This window comes from Otolemur garnettii, unplaced genomic scaffold (genome assembly GCF_000181295.1).
Source record: "Otolemur garnettii isolate 467f Iridium unplaced genomic scaffold, OtoGar3 scaffold00039, whole genome shotgun sequence".
NCBI lineage: Eukaryota > Metazoa > Chordata > Mammalia > Primates > Galagidae > Otolemur > Otolemur garnettii.
The window spans coordinates 11,160,582-11,178,134 of record NW_003852434.1 but is presented as its reverse complement, the minus strand read 5'-3'; the positions used below and the strand labels follow the sequence as shown (position 1 = coordinate 11,178,134).

Genomic DNA, 17,553 nt, shown 5'->3' with positions numbered 1-17,553 from the left:
TACATTCTAAAAATGCCCAAATTTTCGTTTATCTTCAGATAAAATATGCAGCAGCCCAATGGCATAAAGCTTATTAAATTGTTTTGAGAATTAGAAAGTGTATGAGCATATAAGTTTTACCTTCTTTGAATATATACCGTATGTCATTCACCTCTTCCTTTTGGCTTCTCGCTGCCAAGCTTCCAAATGGCATGCGTTTTAATAAGACAATGCTGAGGAAAGCAGCATTTCTGATCATCTGAATTGGCAGCTCAAAACAGATACCACTCCTTTTACAAAGGGAACAAAAGGTGAAGGGCATGTGAAATTTGGGCAGTGGGCTAAAAGGGAAACCGTGCACATGAAATTCGGGTCACCATGCCCCGAGTGTGTGTGCCACCCAAAAGATAACATAATTGGCTACTTCAACAGAACTACTACCAACAGTTACTAAAACCACATTAAAAATACACAGGATCATGAATGGTTTGAAAGAGTGCATTTGGCAGCAGAGAGAACCCAATTACACACCTTCCTGCAACAGAGTGCCTCGATCATACACAAAATAAACTTAAGCTGTTTACAACGTTTCCCAATTTTTTTTATTTTTTCCCTCTACATTTAACTATTAAAAAAGTTTTTATTAATAAATGGGCTCCTCTGTGGTTCATATACAATCATAAGTGAACTTTAAATTCCATTTTATACAAACATCTCAAAAAATATTGGGAGTGAAGTATGGTAGGAAATATTGCTCACATTGCTAATTGACATGCATATATGAGAGGAGGAGAATGTTCTGCTAATGCATATACCTCCAGAGCAGAAAACCCACCCAAACAAAAGACCTAAAATAAAACATACAGTAGCTGATTACAAAAAAAGGTAATGTCCACAAAATTAAGTTTTTCATGCTATTCTACTTTCCAGTACTATGCTTCAGGTAATCAATTTGCATGGCTAGATGTTGGATGTTTGAGGTATATAAGAAGGGATACCTGCATGTTGAGGAAAATCTGTCATCTTAAGGGTTGTTTCTTTTTGTTTATTCTGGTACTTTAACATACTTAAAAGAATATTTTATTTACATCAAACTTCACTGAACTATAATGACATTCCAATTATAACAGATGACAAACAATGCCTCTATCACTAGGCACTTTTAAAAGAGAGTTTAGGCTTTACAGAACCCTTCTGCTGATGCAATCCCACGTATGATATTACATCATCCCACCACCCTCGTCCCACTAAAATTACCCTTTGGAGAAATATCTCATATAGCCTGATTAATTTACTATGGAAGAAATTAGTATAAAATGACCAAAGTAAATGCATCATTTAAGACTAATAAAACAGCCTACGATGTCAGGTTTGAAAGAGGAGACAAATTGTATATATTTAAAACTAATTAAATAATTTAAATTTGACCTGTACTTTATATATTAGTGAGACACAAATATAGGCTATTTTCTTTTAAAATTTCATTCACATAATGGAAAATTTCTTGTTTATTAAAAATATCACATTTTGAGACTAGAAACAGTAAAGTGCATGAAAAGTTTAAAATATAAATTTCAGAAAACTCTTATAGCAGCAAAAAAGCAGAATAAAGAAAAACTTAAAAACAGACACAACCTTTTCCTGTGCCATAATTAACATCAAGTAGCCAACCAATTTTTCCCCCAGAAAATGATATTATGTTCACTGCCTCTTGAGTCACAGATTTGCAACTGGGCCCTTTGGGCAAAAAAGGATTCCAACATATTTAAAGGCATCAACAGTTGGGAATAAACCAGTAGCTTCTTAATTCAACCCTGACAGACAACAGAAATAAAGATTAAAAGCATACAATGGCCATTTGGCAGCTAGAGTCAGGAAAAATGATACAAGATTTTTCACTACTGCCCCATACTTGTTCTCTCTCTTCCCCAAATCCTTTCCATTGCCTCCTCAAAAACCCAAAACCAACCAGCCACATAACCTACTTTGGGAAACATGAAATATTTATATGGCTTTTCCCTTCTGAAACTTTGATTGGGGTCTTTTCATTCAGCAGTTTTGTTTTTTTAAAGCATTTGACTGTAACAGCAAAAATGATACAGATCATATAATATCTGTTTTCCCAGAACAACCAGACAGAAAAGAAGGGTGAATAGGAATAATGTAAAATACTAGACACTAATTTTGTGGGCATCCTAAACATACCAAATTCTATTTTCAAGATGTGTGGCAATATAAATTAACTGCTGTTTCCCCATAAATTAACTGAGAGATAGGTTTAGAATATACTTCTAAGGTCACAATTAAAAAGGGGACCAAAAAAGAGTGATTCCTCAGAAAAACAAACCAAAAAACCCAACCAGCATTTGGCCCATAAACGGTCATGTAGTAGTAAACGCTTGATTTTGAAAGCATGTTGTGCAACCATCTTTAATTTCTCAAATTTTCTTATTATGGCTAGAGGCTATATCATAGTTTATATACAGATTAAGCAAATTTAAGTGCTCTGTTATTGTGCAAATGACTTTGGAAGCCAAAAATCAGTTTGTTATAAAGAAACAGAAATTCAAGAAAGTTTTCCCTGCAAGGCATGCCATCATTCAGTTTAAAATCTTACATTTATAGTTTTTAAAAATTGCCTTTCACAAAAATGGTTGGCTCATTGGAAACCACTGGAAAAAAAGCGTATGATTTGGAAAACCAAATAAACTGCTGTTGGGCCTCAAATTGGTAATTTATCAATTATGAATGCAGATTCCTAATACAATACAAAGAAAGTCCAATTTAAAAACGTGTTAAATTAAAATTTTGGAAAGAGAGTTAATACTTTGGTTCCAGCCCTAGTGCCAAATGATACCATATGCACAAAAATGTACAAAGTCTTATAGCAAACACATAATGAAAGGAACCTGAAGAAGCAGCTTAAGGATGGCCATACTTCACTCCTACATACTTTGATTTACAACTGTACAGGTCCATAGCAACAGATTCCCCGTCTTTACGGGGCAGTACTCCACTACCTCCGATTAGGCAAGTGAACACCATTGACAAGAGGCAGGAGTGGAGGGTGGAGTTCAAGTTGTGTTAACAGTGAGAAGTGGTCTGAAGGGATATGAGGGTGTGGACACCCAGTGATGTTGTTCTCAACCAGCCATTGAGGATCTAAAGGCCCCAGGACACCAAGCACGTTCATATGAGTCTTGGAATAGAAAATGTAGTCAATCACACCCTGGAAAGAGATAGGGGATTGGAAAAAAAGAAAAATATATGCTTAGAAAAAAAGAGAAAAAGCAAGGTACATAAAGAACAATCTATAATTTATAAAAGCCAAACAACAGCATAACTTTGTTGTTTTAACAGTGGGTCAAATAAGGCTCATGTCTTTAAAGCGTGTTACATGACACAGAAGGGGCACGATAAGGAAACCAAGCCTTGCATTTTTGCATAAGTGATAAACTGAGAAACTAAGAATACCAAATCATGCCTAGCCATCTTCAGAATGGGCCTGCTTGGTTTAGTAAAATCTAACACAGCATTATAAATATAACAGAAACTGTATAGTAGGATATTTATATAAATGTATTTAATAAAAAGGTAGGATCCAAATTAATTCTTTTATAATACTTGGCATTATTTTCACTTACACATCATGATACCCAAACACACCACAGTAAGGCATGTTTTCAGATGTGCTAATCCTAGTTCAGCTGTCCCAGATTTGCTACATACATACAAAATACACAGTTAACTGTTCTAATTGGTTCTTTAGGTTAAAATACTCAGTTTTACAAATCCTGGTATATATGTATAAGCAAAAATCATCCAGCAGAAACCCATATATATTATATATCAGTTATATCTCTCAGAGCTGGATAATTTCATTTGTCTGATCAGGATGTCTCAAAACCAGCAGGCCTTTTTTGTCCCCAGCTGTGTATGTATGAGAGGAAAAATTCAAATTTCTTCCAATCTTGTTCCTATCCAAAATAAGAAAGTCTGAGCCCAAGTAGGGAAATATATTTCCACACCTGTGAGTACCTGTTTACAAACACTATACATAAGGAATTCCAGCCAGTATTTTAAACTATAGCACAATGAAATGAGTTGCTTTGTAAAAAATAAAAACATTTCATAAAATTTTATGATCAATTTGCTGACTTTCATTTGACCAAGACCAAAACAATTTTTTTTTCTTTCTTTTTGAGACAGAGCCTCAAGCTAAAGCCCTGGGTTGAGTGCCATTGCATCACAGCTCACAGCAACCTCCAACTCCTGGGCTTAAGTGATTCTCTTACATCAGCCTCCCAAGTAGCTAGGACTACAGGCGCCCACCACCATGCCAGGCTATTTTTTGGTTGTAGTTGTCATTGTTTGGCAGTACCAGGCCAGATTTGAACCTGCCAGCTCTGGTGTATGTAACTGGTGCCTTAGCCACTTGAGCTACAGGTGCCACCAAAACAGTGTTTATTTTAAGAGAGAACACCTTATGCAAGCTTACTTTACCACAAATTAAGGAAGTTATCTGCGTCCACAGAACTTCAAGTTAAAATAGTCAGGAAATGATTAAGATCACAAGTAGTATCCCCACCCACCTCACCCCCGCCTTGGTTCATTTTGGTTAATCCCTAGTTTTACAGTAGTATTTTACAAAGAGTTTACGAGGGTCAGAGTGGTTTTACTTTCCCATAAGACTATCTTTTGTTTCGACTATAAACAAAATACACATGAACTCAGTCACTTGTGTTGAAGAAAACCTATATATTGTCTCTTTATTAGAGTGCCATTGTGCTGTCAGTGGCTAGAGTTTTTTGCAATGTAGGCTCCAAAAAAGGTGTTGAACACTCCAGAAAGTGTGAGTTTAATTAGGAACATTGCTATAACTATTTTCTTGGTTTGAAACATCCAGTGTAAGGCCTCTTATCAAAACACTGCAAGATTATGTCTATGAATTTGTACAAATATTTGTACATAATGTATATATGAGGAGGCTCCTCAACTTTGACCATATTTACCAAGATTAGGGACTAATGATTCTTAACCATTTTTGATTTAAGTTCTTTTTTAAAAAGATAATACTGAGGGAAAATAGTCTTAAGTAAATACTGTAAGTCTATAGAAGTATATTTGAAAAAAAAAGTAAAAATAGTGAAAACAGATAATGAGCTAGATTACATTAAGTTTTTTTTTAAAAGAAGGTAAGAAAATTATAAATTTCATAATATAACAAGAGAAAAGTTTACTACTTGACATAATAGGAAATCTGTCCTTCCTCTTTTCATTAAAGACTCAGGCACACCCTTACACTGGGGGCTGGGGACAGGGTAACGTGCAGTAGCAGTAAGTTTAAGCTGTTTATTAAACACATCTAGTCTGCAAATAATATTGTGAAAAGAGGAATTCTCCCAGTTGCTCACCCTTTAAGTCATTCCAAATCAGTTCTAGACTGAATGAATCTGAATTCCAAATACCACTTTCCTACATTTATCTTATTCAATAACCAAGAAAGTAAACAATTGCCAAGCCAAGTAAACACAATTTAATACCTCACTGGTACACTACCTGCATATTGTATTTGGATCTGTATTTAATGTTGAACAAATGATATTTCATATCTGCTATTTCCTGTCCTTTTTTTTTATAGAATTCCTTCTATATTGGAATAGCATTAATTATATAAAATATTTGCATAAAAATGAAAAGTCCATTCTCTATTACTTAAACTAAAAGCTCATTTCTCTCTGGCCAGGTGTGCTCTAGTTCATCTTCTGGCCATCCTTCCTTCTCATCCTATACCACCCTCTCATCTTATCTACCTATCCAGCTGGTCTCTTTATCTTCTCGTATATAACCTTTCAGCCACCAATTTGTAACTCTGTTCTTTCTCATCTCATCCCATATATCTAAACATCAAACACTTTCTGAGACAGGCATTTCTAGTTCTTTAACTGTACTTCTTTGGACAACAAAAGTGGATCAAGAAGATGTTTTATTCAATTATTAACACATGTAAAATCTTTTGAAGAAACATCAATAAAGAATTTTAAGCCAATTCAGATGACTAAGATGATTTTTTGCTTTATGTACAAGAAAAAATAACCCTTAAAAAAGTCTAGGTGAGATAGAAATTTTTTTTATTTAATTTTTTTTCTTTACCTACACAGATACCAAAACAACAACAATAGTTGCAGAATTACTGAACACTTATTTTGGGAAACTTCATTACAGGTTTTATGAGTTATGGTAGGAGATGTAGTATTATACATTATATATATTATATATCACTGTAGTGTCAAAGATAGGATGTCAGCTACAGTGAACTGTGTATCATCAAATCTTAGAGCCAGGTCATGCTGCTTTCTTAGCGCCTCTCCTCAACTCTGTGTTAAGCCATAGAAAATTAGCAAACACTACAAATCAGGGCTTCTTTTTCCAAGACAGCTCATAATTATTATAAATATTTACATAAAAAATTAAATTAACTATCCTTGGATAGAATTACCTCCTCTAAGAGCAAAAGTATTAAATTAGATTCAACCTCTAAGCAATTTTTTTCACTTCATGATTATAAAAGATGCTTAATATATCAACACACAAATTTCCTTTTCCTCCTATTTGTTTCTTGGAAAGGAACTAACACTGAAAAGGGGAAAAGGTATTGGAGATGCGAAAAAGTCCATTTCATAAATTTCCTTTAGTATTAAATTCTTTCTAGACTTCTTAAACTAAACCACATTCTAATATTTGCATTTTTTCCCAGGATAATGTGAGATTTTAGTGTAGATACTTGAAATGCCAGAAAGTCAAACAGAGGTACAATAGAAGAGCTGCAGGTAGACAGAGAGATCAGAAACTTGGCAATGGGGCTGGGCACAGTGGCTCACGCCTGCAATCCCACCACTCTGGGAGGCTGAGGTGGGTGGATGGCCTGAGTTCCAGAACAGCCTGAACAAGAGCAAGACACCACCTCTAAAAATAGCCGGGCTTTATGGTGGGTGCCTGGAGTCCCAGCTACTTGGGAGGCTGAGACAAGAGAATTGCCTAAGCCCAGGAGTCTGAAGTTGCTGTGAGCTATAATGCCACAGAACTCAACTGGGGGCAAAGTGAGAATCTGCTGCTGCTGCTGCTGCTGCAAAAAAAAAGAAACTTGGCAATGATAAAGAGGTTAAATATAGAAAGACACCACAAGTAAGCTTTCTAAGGAACAGCCGCTGATCCTGTACAATGGAAGCAAACCTCCCCCCACCCCCGCCCCGTAGTTTTATTTTGCAAAAAATGTTTTTCTTTTCTTTTTTTTTTAAGCTAGAGTGTTTCACTGCCTGGGGATATATTAGTATGAATACAAGGATATAAAACAGACCTTAACTACAACCTTCTCTACCCCCATCCCTAAAAAAAACCTGGAAAATTTAAAGATAAATAAGCCATCAGTCAAAAGAACTAAGACAATTTTGAGGAAAGACTATGTAAATTCATTCAAGGTGAATTTTGCTATTTTAGGTCCTTATTATTTGGGTTCTTGTTGAAAGTTAGGGATCGTAATGGATAGCTGGATCAATTACATAGATATATATACAAGTGGTTTCAACAGTGCCTGGCACATAGTAAACATTTTAAAAGTTTTTGTTGTTATTAACAATACCTGAAATTTTAACAAATGAGGGTTCAAAAAGAACTCTTTCTTTTTTTTTTTTTTTCAGAGCCTCAAGATGTCCCCCTGGGTAGAGTGCTGTGGCATTACAACTCACAGCAACCTCCAACTCCTGGGCTCAAGCTAGTCTCCTGCCTCTGCCTCCCAAGTAGCTGGGACCACAGGTGCCCACCACAACACCTGGCTATTTTTTTGGTTGCAGCCCTCATTGTTGTTCTGCGGGCCTGGGCCAGATTTGAACCTGCCACCTTAGGTGTTATGTGGCTGGTGCCTTAGCCACTTGAGCCACAGGCGCCGAGCCATCAAAAAGAATTCTTAAGACCTCAATAATAACCACAAAACCCAAGAAATCTTCTTACATTTAGGTGCATACTTAGCCTAGACATTTTGAGAATCTAAAAATTCCTGAAGATTATATAATCAATCATAAATAATGAATGTACACCTTTCTTGTCACATGCTTATTATAACTGGAATAACTTCTACACCAGCCTAGAGGCTGCCACTCACTTTGAAATCAAAGGTGTAATTGGTATAAGGCATCAAGTTATTTTCATAGGCGCTCTTAAGTTGGAAGCCATGTGTGATTCTCCCTTCGGAGCTTCCATTCTTTCCATTGCAGCTGAAGTTCATAAGACACTCATTGTACCTTAGTTCTTTGAAGTCTTTATGGTTGTCAGCTACTCCTCCATTGCTTAAATATTCCACAACACCTAGCAGAATAAAGAGAAAATGAATACTACCATTAGACCTTATGTAAGGTTTTACAGCCAAGACCTGTTAACACCAAGTTGATCCACCAGGTTCGGAGTGGTTTTATATAATACTAAATAATACTGCTTTTTCTGGTTAATGTTAAAAAAAAATCAAGTATTAGCAATCTCATGATTCAACCAAATTAAAGAGCCTTTGGCCCTTTATTAAGATCACTCAAGTTTCTTTGGTCTACCGGATTCAGAGTGGTTTTATATAATACCGCTTTTTCTGGTTATTGTTAAAAATATCAAGTATTAGCAATTTCATGATTCAACCAAATTAAAGGGCATTTGGCTATTTGAAACAAAGTATCAAGATCACTCAGGTTTCTTTGGTGGTTCTTCAGGCTAAAGATGATTTCCAGGACTCATGGTAGCATTTACCAGGAAGGCCTTGACCCTAAATGTTTTTGAAAAATTATTTTAAACCATTATCTCCTAAGTACTTCCCTAGTCTATACAGTTAATCAATAACTTTGGGAATGTATAAAGAGAGCACATATTAAAAAAACCAAAACAAGGGCTGGGCGTGGTGGCTCATGCCTATAATCCTAGCACTCTGGGAGGCCAAGGCAGATGGATTGCTTGAGCTCAGGAGTTAGAGACCAGCCTGAGCAAGAGCGAGACCCTGTCTCTAAACATAGCAGGGTGTTGTGGTGGGCGCTTATAGTCCCACCTATGTGGGAGGCTGAGGCAAGAGAAATCACTTCAGCCTAAGAGTTTGAGGTTGCTGTGAGCTGTCAAGCCATGGCACTCTACTGAGGGTGACAAAATCTGTCTCATTAAAAAAAAAAAAATTCAACAATTAGTCATGCAATAAATGTTTAAAAAAATAAAAACAGATTTTGCGTCTTCAACATCTCAATGTCTAGTGACAGTAGATAAACAATATCATTATTGTTTGCTCAGCTAGAATGAGTTTTCTCAGTCTGACACCATAAGGAATATTATATGGCAGAAGTAAACTACTTGGCCAAAAATATTAGATGTGTCTAAAGAGCTGGGAATAATAGCATCATTCAAAGATAGACACTACTTCCACAAACATAAAAAAAGAAATCAAAACTCTTACAATGATGATTAGTGAGCACTGTTAAGAGTCATCTTTTTCTATTTTTAATAAGGGATGAGAGCAAGGTATAATGAATAAGTGTTAAGTACAGTACCAGTACTGTGCATAGCTCAAAAGGAGGTATTGTTTATTTAGTATTTACTACATGCCAGGAACTGTTCTAAGGGTTTTAGAAACCTAAATCCCACAAACAACTCTCTGAAGTGAATAACATCATTATCTTCTTATTTAAAATGAGGAACTGAGTGAGGCTGCACAGGTCATTAAGTGGCTGAACCAGGATCCAACCCTGATAGCCTGATGATAGGCAACTCACTGCTGTTCTGCACAATGACAGTTCATTGGCTTAAACAAATCAAATAAAATAGGAGGAAAACTTGCACTTGAGAGCAAGTCAGCTCAAAAAGGAAAGATAGGGTTAAGATGCCAAGTGGCCTAGGGTTTAAAAAGACAAACATTTGTAAACAACCATGTCAGCATTTATTTGCTAAAGAGAAAAAGATGTTCCTCTAGTTTAGTGACTTTTTTTAATATTCCAAGTCTAGATATTTGGATTATATTTATTGTTGAGCGATCATTTTAAATAATCTTAAATAGTCCAATAGTGATAACACATAATATTCATAATATGCTTTGGTATTAGCAAAAGAGTATACATTTCAAATATCTGAAATTTTTCAAAAGTTCAGACATAAAACTACTTCAGTGGAGGGTTAGAGTAATATAAAATCCTAGTAAGAATTCAGGTATTTCTTCTGTAAATAATAACAGTATTCACGTATCATTTAACAAGTTCACTTACAAATTGCCAACATTATTATACTCTATATAATAGCTACTGTGATGAGTATTTTCTGGTTGTCCTGTCATATCACCCTTCTCCACTACCCTCTGTGCCTCAGAAAGCTGATCTTTATTGCATCAACTCCAAAACCCTGCCTCTCACCCCAAGCTGCATTTGGTCAATGGGTAGCACTGGCAGGAGTTCAAAGGACAGGAGTGCAGTGAGGTGGGCTACACAGTCCTCTGGTTCTCTTGATGGTTTGCCAGGGATTGACTGCATCATTCAATTCAAAGCCATCCTTCCTATTATGTGGTCCTTTTCTACAACTATATTTTTTCTAAGTTCACATGACAGCTCCCACAACTTTCCCTTATAGATGTAGGGATAGTCAAGGGACCCTAACTCTCCTTGTGGCAGAGTACTTCATCATTTATTGTTTTGTTTCCAGTCCATACCTTGGAAATAGCTTCTTTAGTAAACTTTCCTCAATTACCCTGTGTTCCATCTCTGGGAAATTCTCTACTGAAAAGTTAGGAGCTTGCTGGCTTTTGAACTAGGGGTAAGAGCAAAATTGAAAGCAATGAGGAAATGATGTTATAAATACCTGAATCTGGCAATGAGTTAAGATCTGCACATAGCACCAGCGGGATGGAATTAGGATCTGCAGTTGGGCTGCCAGGCCTACTAGAGGCTTTCTCCAGAATGTTTTTAACCTCTGAGACAAACATCATGGTCTGGATAAGTTTCACATCAGAATACTCTGGGTCCCAATGCATGTGGGCATTTGCCACTATGAGCAGCTGTTTGTCTGCAGCATGAATAGGCTTCATACCTACATTTAAACATTATATTAAAAAACAACAACAACAACAAAGAAAGTTATGCCTATGTTTCAAGAAAAGTGGTATCTTAAGGTTTTTTAAAAAAAGATCCATAGCCACTACTTTATTCTTTTCCATGAATTTAGACCCTTCCCCCTCCCTTTTATCCCATGAAGTAGTTCTTAGAAGTTAAGAGGGCTGAGATTCTGGTAATCTTGATATGTAAATTACTCTTCTAGACCAAGTTGGCCAACTGTAGCCCTTGGGTTAAATCTGACCCATCCCATGTTCTTATATAGTTTTAAATTTTTAAACAGTTCTATGAAAAAAAAAAAAAAAGACCGTGATAGAGACTGTAATGTGACCCACAGAGCCTAAAATACAGTATTTACACAGTATCTGGCCCTTTACAGAAAAAGTTGGCTGACTCCTATTTTACACACTCAAGTTATATCATGATATAATCAACATTTGATTATAATACCTTGTATTCACTGAGTTCTTAGTTTAAACAAGTACTTATAAAAATTAGACAGATATAGGAGTATAAGTGGTTTTTTTTTAATATGGATGGACTGTATAGTAGTGGAGTTGAGGGTTTTAGCATACCCATTACTTGAATAGTGTACACTGTACCCAACAGGTATTTCTCATCCCTCTTCCCCATCCCTCTCTCCTTCTGAGATTCCAATGTCCATCTTCAAAGTGCTTTAAACAAGTGCTTTTAATTATGTGTCATTTAAACATCACAATAACCTACTGAGGCAGGTTTTCAGTTATTTGAATTACCTAAAATTAAGTTAAATTCTATTGCCCAGTACATTCACCTTGCATTTAAGCATAACAGTGATGGCTTAATAGTCAATGGCAGTAACGTTATATTAACCTATACAAAATAAAATAAGGAAGTCAATTTGCTGCCCAAACAAATCTATACCCTATACTCAAAGTTATTTCTAAAATAAGAATATAGTCTGCTCTCAAATGCTGGACACCTACGTATGAATGAGACACTCTTACTTTTTAACCTTGTATACTTTTGGAGTGTTGGATATCAGTGAACATACAAACTTAAATATTTCTATTTAAATTTCTATACAAATGTTGTTTTAATTTTTCTATTGATATAACCTTGGGAGAAAAAGAGCTAATTTTCCAAGCCTGCTATTCTAATAAAGTTAAGTTTCTGTCTAGTCTCACCAAACTACAGTTATCTTCAATGTCATAAAACAAATAACTAAAGGATATATAATATGTGACAGAAGCAGTCACTCTTAAAGCAATTTAATCATAAGATAAATACTTACAGTCAAAATATGCTAATCTGTCTTTTTTTCCTAGAAGTTTTATAGTGTCACTTTTGGCTAAAGATTAAATGTTCTCTGTATTAAATGTTAAAAATTTGTCCCTCCAAAGGAGTCATGAGCATTTCTCCTATTATTTAATTCCTCCTCTAGGACATACAAGAGATACATTTCTCAGAATGTGAAAGTGTCTATTACGTAATTTAGATTTACTCTTCTGGAAATTAAAAGGGGAGTAAAATTTAAGAACAAAAATTCAGTCCAGGCACAGTGGCTCACGCCTATAATCCTGGCACTCTAGGAGGCCAGGGGGGTGGACTGCCTGAGCTCACAGGTTTGAGACCAGCCAGAGCCAGAGCAAGACCTTTTCTCTAAAAATAGCCAGGCATTGTGGCTATAGTCCCAGCTACTTGGTAGTCTCAGGCAAAGAGAATCGCTTGAGTCTAAGAGTTTGAAGTTGCTGTGAGCTGTGATGCCACAGCACTTTACCAAGGGTAATAAAGTGAGACTCTGTCTCAAAAAAAAAAATTAATCTTCACAATACCAAACACAAAAAAATTTTTGAGAAGAATGGGATTGGAAATCACATAATGATAAAAATGGAAAAACTAAAAAAAGAAGAAAATTCAAAATCTCATATCAAAGACTGTCTTTGAAAATAGATAAACGTAAGAATGATGGGAAAGGAAGTCTGACATATATTCATGGTCTGAAGAGTTCAATCAATACTCAAGGCAAAAAGAAATAAATCCTTTCTTCTACAAAAAGTACAGGGAAGAAAAAATCCCTTATGTGGTCTCATCCCCTTCTTGCCGTTTGCTTAAAATATACTAGTAAGCAATGAAACGTATTAAAGCAGGCCAGAGAAAGGGTAAAAAAAGGTCTGGCAGATAACACAAAGTACATAATGAGTTTCTGACTCTGAAGAAAGCTATAAATAATCTAAAATGCTGGGAGAAAAGTACCATAAAAGATCCAGCTCTTGCTCATCCCTGACAATGACTGAGAGGTAACAAAGAAACCAGAGAAAACACTCCAAGTACTTAACCTTGAAGACAAAAGATTCACACTCAAGAGGCTAAAAATATGTCTCAAAAGAAGACCAAGGCATCATAATTTCTAAATTCAGCTGCCTGACCAAAATATTCCCTATTTAAAAGACTTTTTGGAATTAATGACATATCAAAAAACCATGCAGATTACCTGGAAAGTAAAAAAGACAATGACAGAGACCACAGAATAGCAACAAACAAACAAATCCCAAGAAGTATACATGATGCTTTATACAGTTAGTGCTATTTTCCTGCCCATCTCCCTTAACTTTTTGCAAAAGACAAGAAAATAACTTTGCAATAAATAGCAGCAAGATTCTCTTTTGTTTTGAGATGGGAAAACCTGGGATGATGTTTATTTTAAGCAGAATATTTTAAATTACACTCACCTGCTCCAAATAGTTCTTTGTGGACCTCTAATACCACAGCAACACCAATATTATCTTTTGTCATCACTCTGTTCAGCATTGCTTCGGATCCATCTGAATTAGCCATTGCCACTTGGTTAAATTCCACTGTATGCTTCTGCACCAATGTAAATCTAAAAGGAACAATACCATTATTGTGATGACTTTAGGTACCTTAGGTTATTGTGCCAAAAGATAGTAAATGAAGTGGACACGAGATACAGACATTATTCATTGTTTCCCTTGTCATTTTCTAGCTGCAAGTTACAATGTAATAGAGTTTTTGCAACTAAGAACATAAGTCTGATTACTGTAAGAATTTCCTTAGAGACCTCCCTAAGATGGCATATATATTCCTTTGCCCTTTTGCACCTTTGCTCGTTCCAGTGAGGGCCCAGAGAAATAACCATCTTGTGACCATGTAGTAAGAAGCAGGAGGGCAAAAGCCAGTGTTCTAAAAATGAGAAAGGGGAATTGAACCAGTTCTGGTCTGCCTATTTCTAGATGATTTCTTGTGTGACAAAATCATCCCTCCCTCATTTGTTTAAACTACTACTGGAATTTTTTGGTATTTAAAGGTACAAAGAATCTTAACTGAGTGAGAAAGTTAATGAGAAAAAAGAGATTAAAATCCATTTACCCTGTTTGCAGTTTTATTCCCACCAAACCAAGAGATTTGTCAAGAAAATGCAGGCACACACACTTAGCTAAAGAGTAACAGCTTTTACAACTTGTCTTTTATTAGAAAGCTGCATTTGTGTGTGTTTAGAGAAATAGATTCTGCAAGATGAAGAAATGGCTCCCCCTGTACATGTAGCTTCTGTACTAACAGTATTTTATTTCCTTAGTGCCAAACCATTAAGTATCATACATGTGTAGGATTTAATAGAATTAATCTAGCATTGACATTTAAGGGCAGTGTGGCTTGATCAAGCCATTGAATGTTTTTTAACCTAATTTTATAAATTCTGTGAAACAATTATAAATGATCAAAAATCTACTAAATATAATACTTTCACTGGTGTGAAATGAAGACATCTTTGTTCTCACAACATTCCCTGGTCCCCACCTCCTTCCTACCTTTGAAAACAGAAGCATGTACACACATCCCTTCAAAGACACTGACTTAGTATGCTGCAGGATGCTGCGCTAGACGAATCCACACTCCCTCCCCTGCTCCAATTCTGCCTCACACAACTACTTCTAACCCAGAATGCTTAAAAGGAGTATAGTTTCCACTCACTGTAGAGGTTGCTCTTTAAGCTGAAACATGAAAGGTGAGACGTTATCAAGGTGAAGAATGGGATTAACAGCATTCCAGGTAGAAGGAAAAAGTGAAAGGTCCTGAGTCAGCAAAAGCTTTTTAAGTTTATGGGTTAGAAAAAAAATGTAAGAGAAGCAAATGATGTTGGAGAGGAAAAAGAATGACTAAATGTTTTAAGTCAGCACACGATATTATTTGATGTATTTTTTAGATCACGTTAGCTGCTTTGGAGAATAAATTATCGGTGTCAAAAGGGGAATAGGGAAGCCAATTAAAAAGTTTCTGAGGTTATCTGAATAAGATGTGACAGTAGCATGTGAAAGGTAAGAGAAAGAAAGATAAGTGAATAGATTCAAAATACGTTCTATTGATAAGACTGACCATTTGGACTTCTCTAAATACTTTTAAGCAGTGAAACATCTTCAAACAATTTCTGGTGGGATTTTCATATATAAAACAGAACAAAGCCATATTAGAATAAATTAATCCCTGAAAGTAATCAACCTGTTTTAATGAATATAAAAACTTGAAATTAGAGGGTACAGATGATAATTATGATCTTACATTAGTCTCAGCATCCCAGTAACTTCTCTATTGTGCTTTGGTTACAAAGTATGAGTAAAAATCCTGATTCACACAGATACACAGATATAAGTGAAAAATAACTGGGTCTGCACTCTGAAAAAGTAAGCAGGCAGGCAAAAACTTGGTCCAGAGGTCTGCACCAAAACAGCTAAGTACTTGAGGAATATGTTAGTGATTTCCAAAATGTTAAAATTTTGCATTGGAATGAACATGTATTTTTAAGTTACAGTTCAATTATTTGCATTTATATTTGTTTATCTTATAAATATTCATTGAACTCCTAAGGCTAATTTGTAGGAAGCTAGAATTTTGTAGGAACGTCTGAAAATCACAGGGAATAGCAGTTATTTTTAGTTTTAGAATTTTACTTCTACTAAAATCAGGCCATTCTTTTTTGAGGGAAAAGGACAGGACTCTAAAAGAAGTATTTTCCTTAACTAAAATTTGCTTCCCTAGATTTGTCCAATTTTTTCTTCTAAGCTTGGATCTAATATTTTCTTTAAAAGAATATATCAGATAATTCCACATGACGCAACTTTAAATATCTCACAACAGATGTCAATTTTCTCCATTCAGATATTAAGCACTTTGAAACTTCATTCAATTTTTGGAATTTTTACTGATATATAAAAATAGTTGTATTTATGTGGTACATGGGATCATTCGGTTTTTCCAACAGATTAATCTCTGGTAGCTTTTGGACATTTATAGATATTATAGGCATGCAGTCTACCTTCTCTCAAATAATTAAAATTCTCAATAGGTCAGAATAATAAAAATAATAAAAGCTACAGCATTGAGGATCTACACAGTATCAAGATATGTGGTAGGTACTTCATATATGCTAGTACTGAAATGTACACATGGAGGCTCTGTGTCTGTGGCTCAAATGGCTAAGGCGCCAGCCACATACACTTGAGCTGGCAGGTTCGAATCCAGCCTAGGCATGGCAAACAACATTGACGGCTGCAACCAAAAAATAGCCAGATGTTGTGGTGGGTGCCTGTAGTCTTAGCTACTTGGGAGGTGGAGGCAGGAGAATCACTTGAGCCCAGGAGTTGGAGGTTGCTGTGAGCTGTGATGCCCGGCACTCTACCCAGGGCAATGGCTTGAGGCTCTGTCTCAAAAAAAAAAAAAAATGTACACATGGAGATATGCTGCCTATATTCCTCATCCATCCTCCAGGGATTGCTTTATTTGAAAACAGCTGCCTATTCAAGGTCACACACTTCTGAGAGCACCCATATCCAATTACGGATCAAAAGCAAAAGATGAAGGTCCAAGGATTTAGACCCCTGTGATTTAATTCTCACAGGCCTCCCCTTCCTTTCCATAGGCGTTGATTCCTACTTTCAGGAACCTGAACATCAAACTATTTCAGAGTCTCCTTTCTAGAGAACCTAAATTATATGGGAGGATCTACTTTTGCCACTACAAAGATGAGGAAAACTAAGGCTGGACAGGTCTTTCATCTTGAAAAATGGGATGGTTCACCCATCTCCAAAATCCCAGAACTTTTCCTATAATCCAATATTCATAAAAGTTTACTACTACCTATGCCAGTTCCCTAATAACATTTTTGTAAAATCCTTAATACCATGAGATATAACTGTCTTTATGTGGAAATCTAACTAATAAGGCAGTTTAGTGACTCTCTGGGCTTATCAAGCTCACCTTCTTGATTTGCCAATCTCCTCTTCCCCTGGTCTTATTATTTCTGCTTTAAAGATAATTCTTAATAGGAATCATAAAAGACAGAAACTGGGCTCGGCGCCTGTGGCTCAAGCAGCTAAGGCGCCAGCCACATACACCTAAGGTGGCAGGTTCGAATCCACAGCCAAAACCTGCAAACAAATGAAATGTCCATCAACTGATTAATGGA

The 17,553-nt window shown here is 35.9% G+C and overlaps 1 protein-coding gene across 1 annotated transcript in view; it reads right to left on the bottom strand.

The window, feature by feature from the left end:
- Positions 1–413: 413 nt before the first annotated feature.
- The window catches only part of CNOT6L (CCR4-NOT transcription complex subunit 6 like), a 75,905-nt gene continuing 58,765 nt past the window's right edge, over positions 414–17,553 (bottom strand). Inside the window, exons 10-13 of the mRNA XM_023513349.1 lie at positions 13,805–13,956; positions 10,843–11,070; positions 8,138–8,340; positions 414–3,208 (exon numbers count right to left, since the gene is read on the bottom strand). Coding sequence (XP_023369117.1) covers positions 2,996–3,208; positions 8,138–8,340; positions 10,843–11,070; positions 13,805–13,956 — 796 coding nt within the window. The 3' untranslated portion in view covers positions 414–2,995. The remainder of the gene's footprint in view (positions 3,209–8,137; positions 8,341–10,842; positions 11,071–13,804; positions 13,957–17,553) is intronic.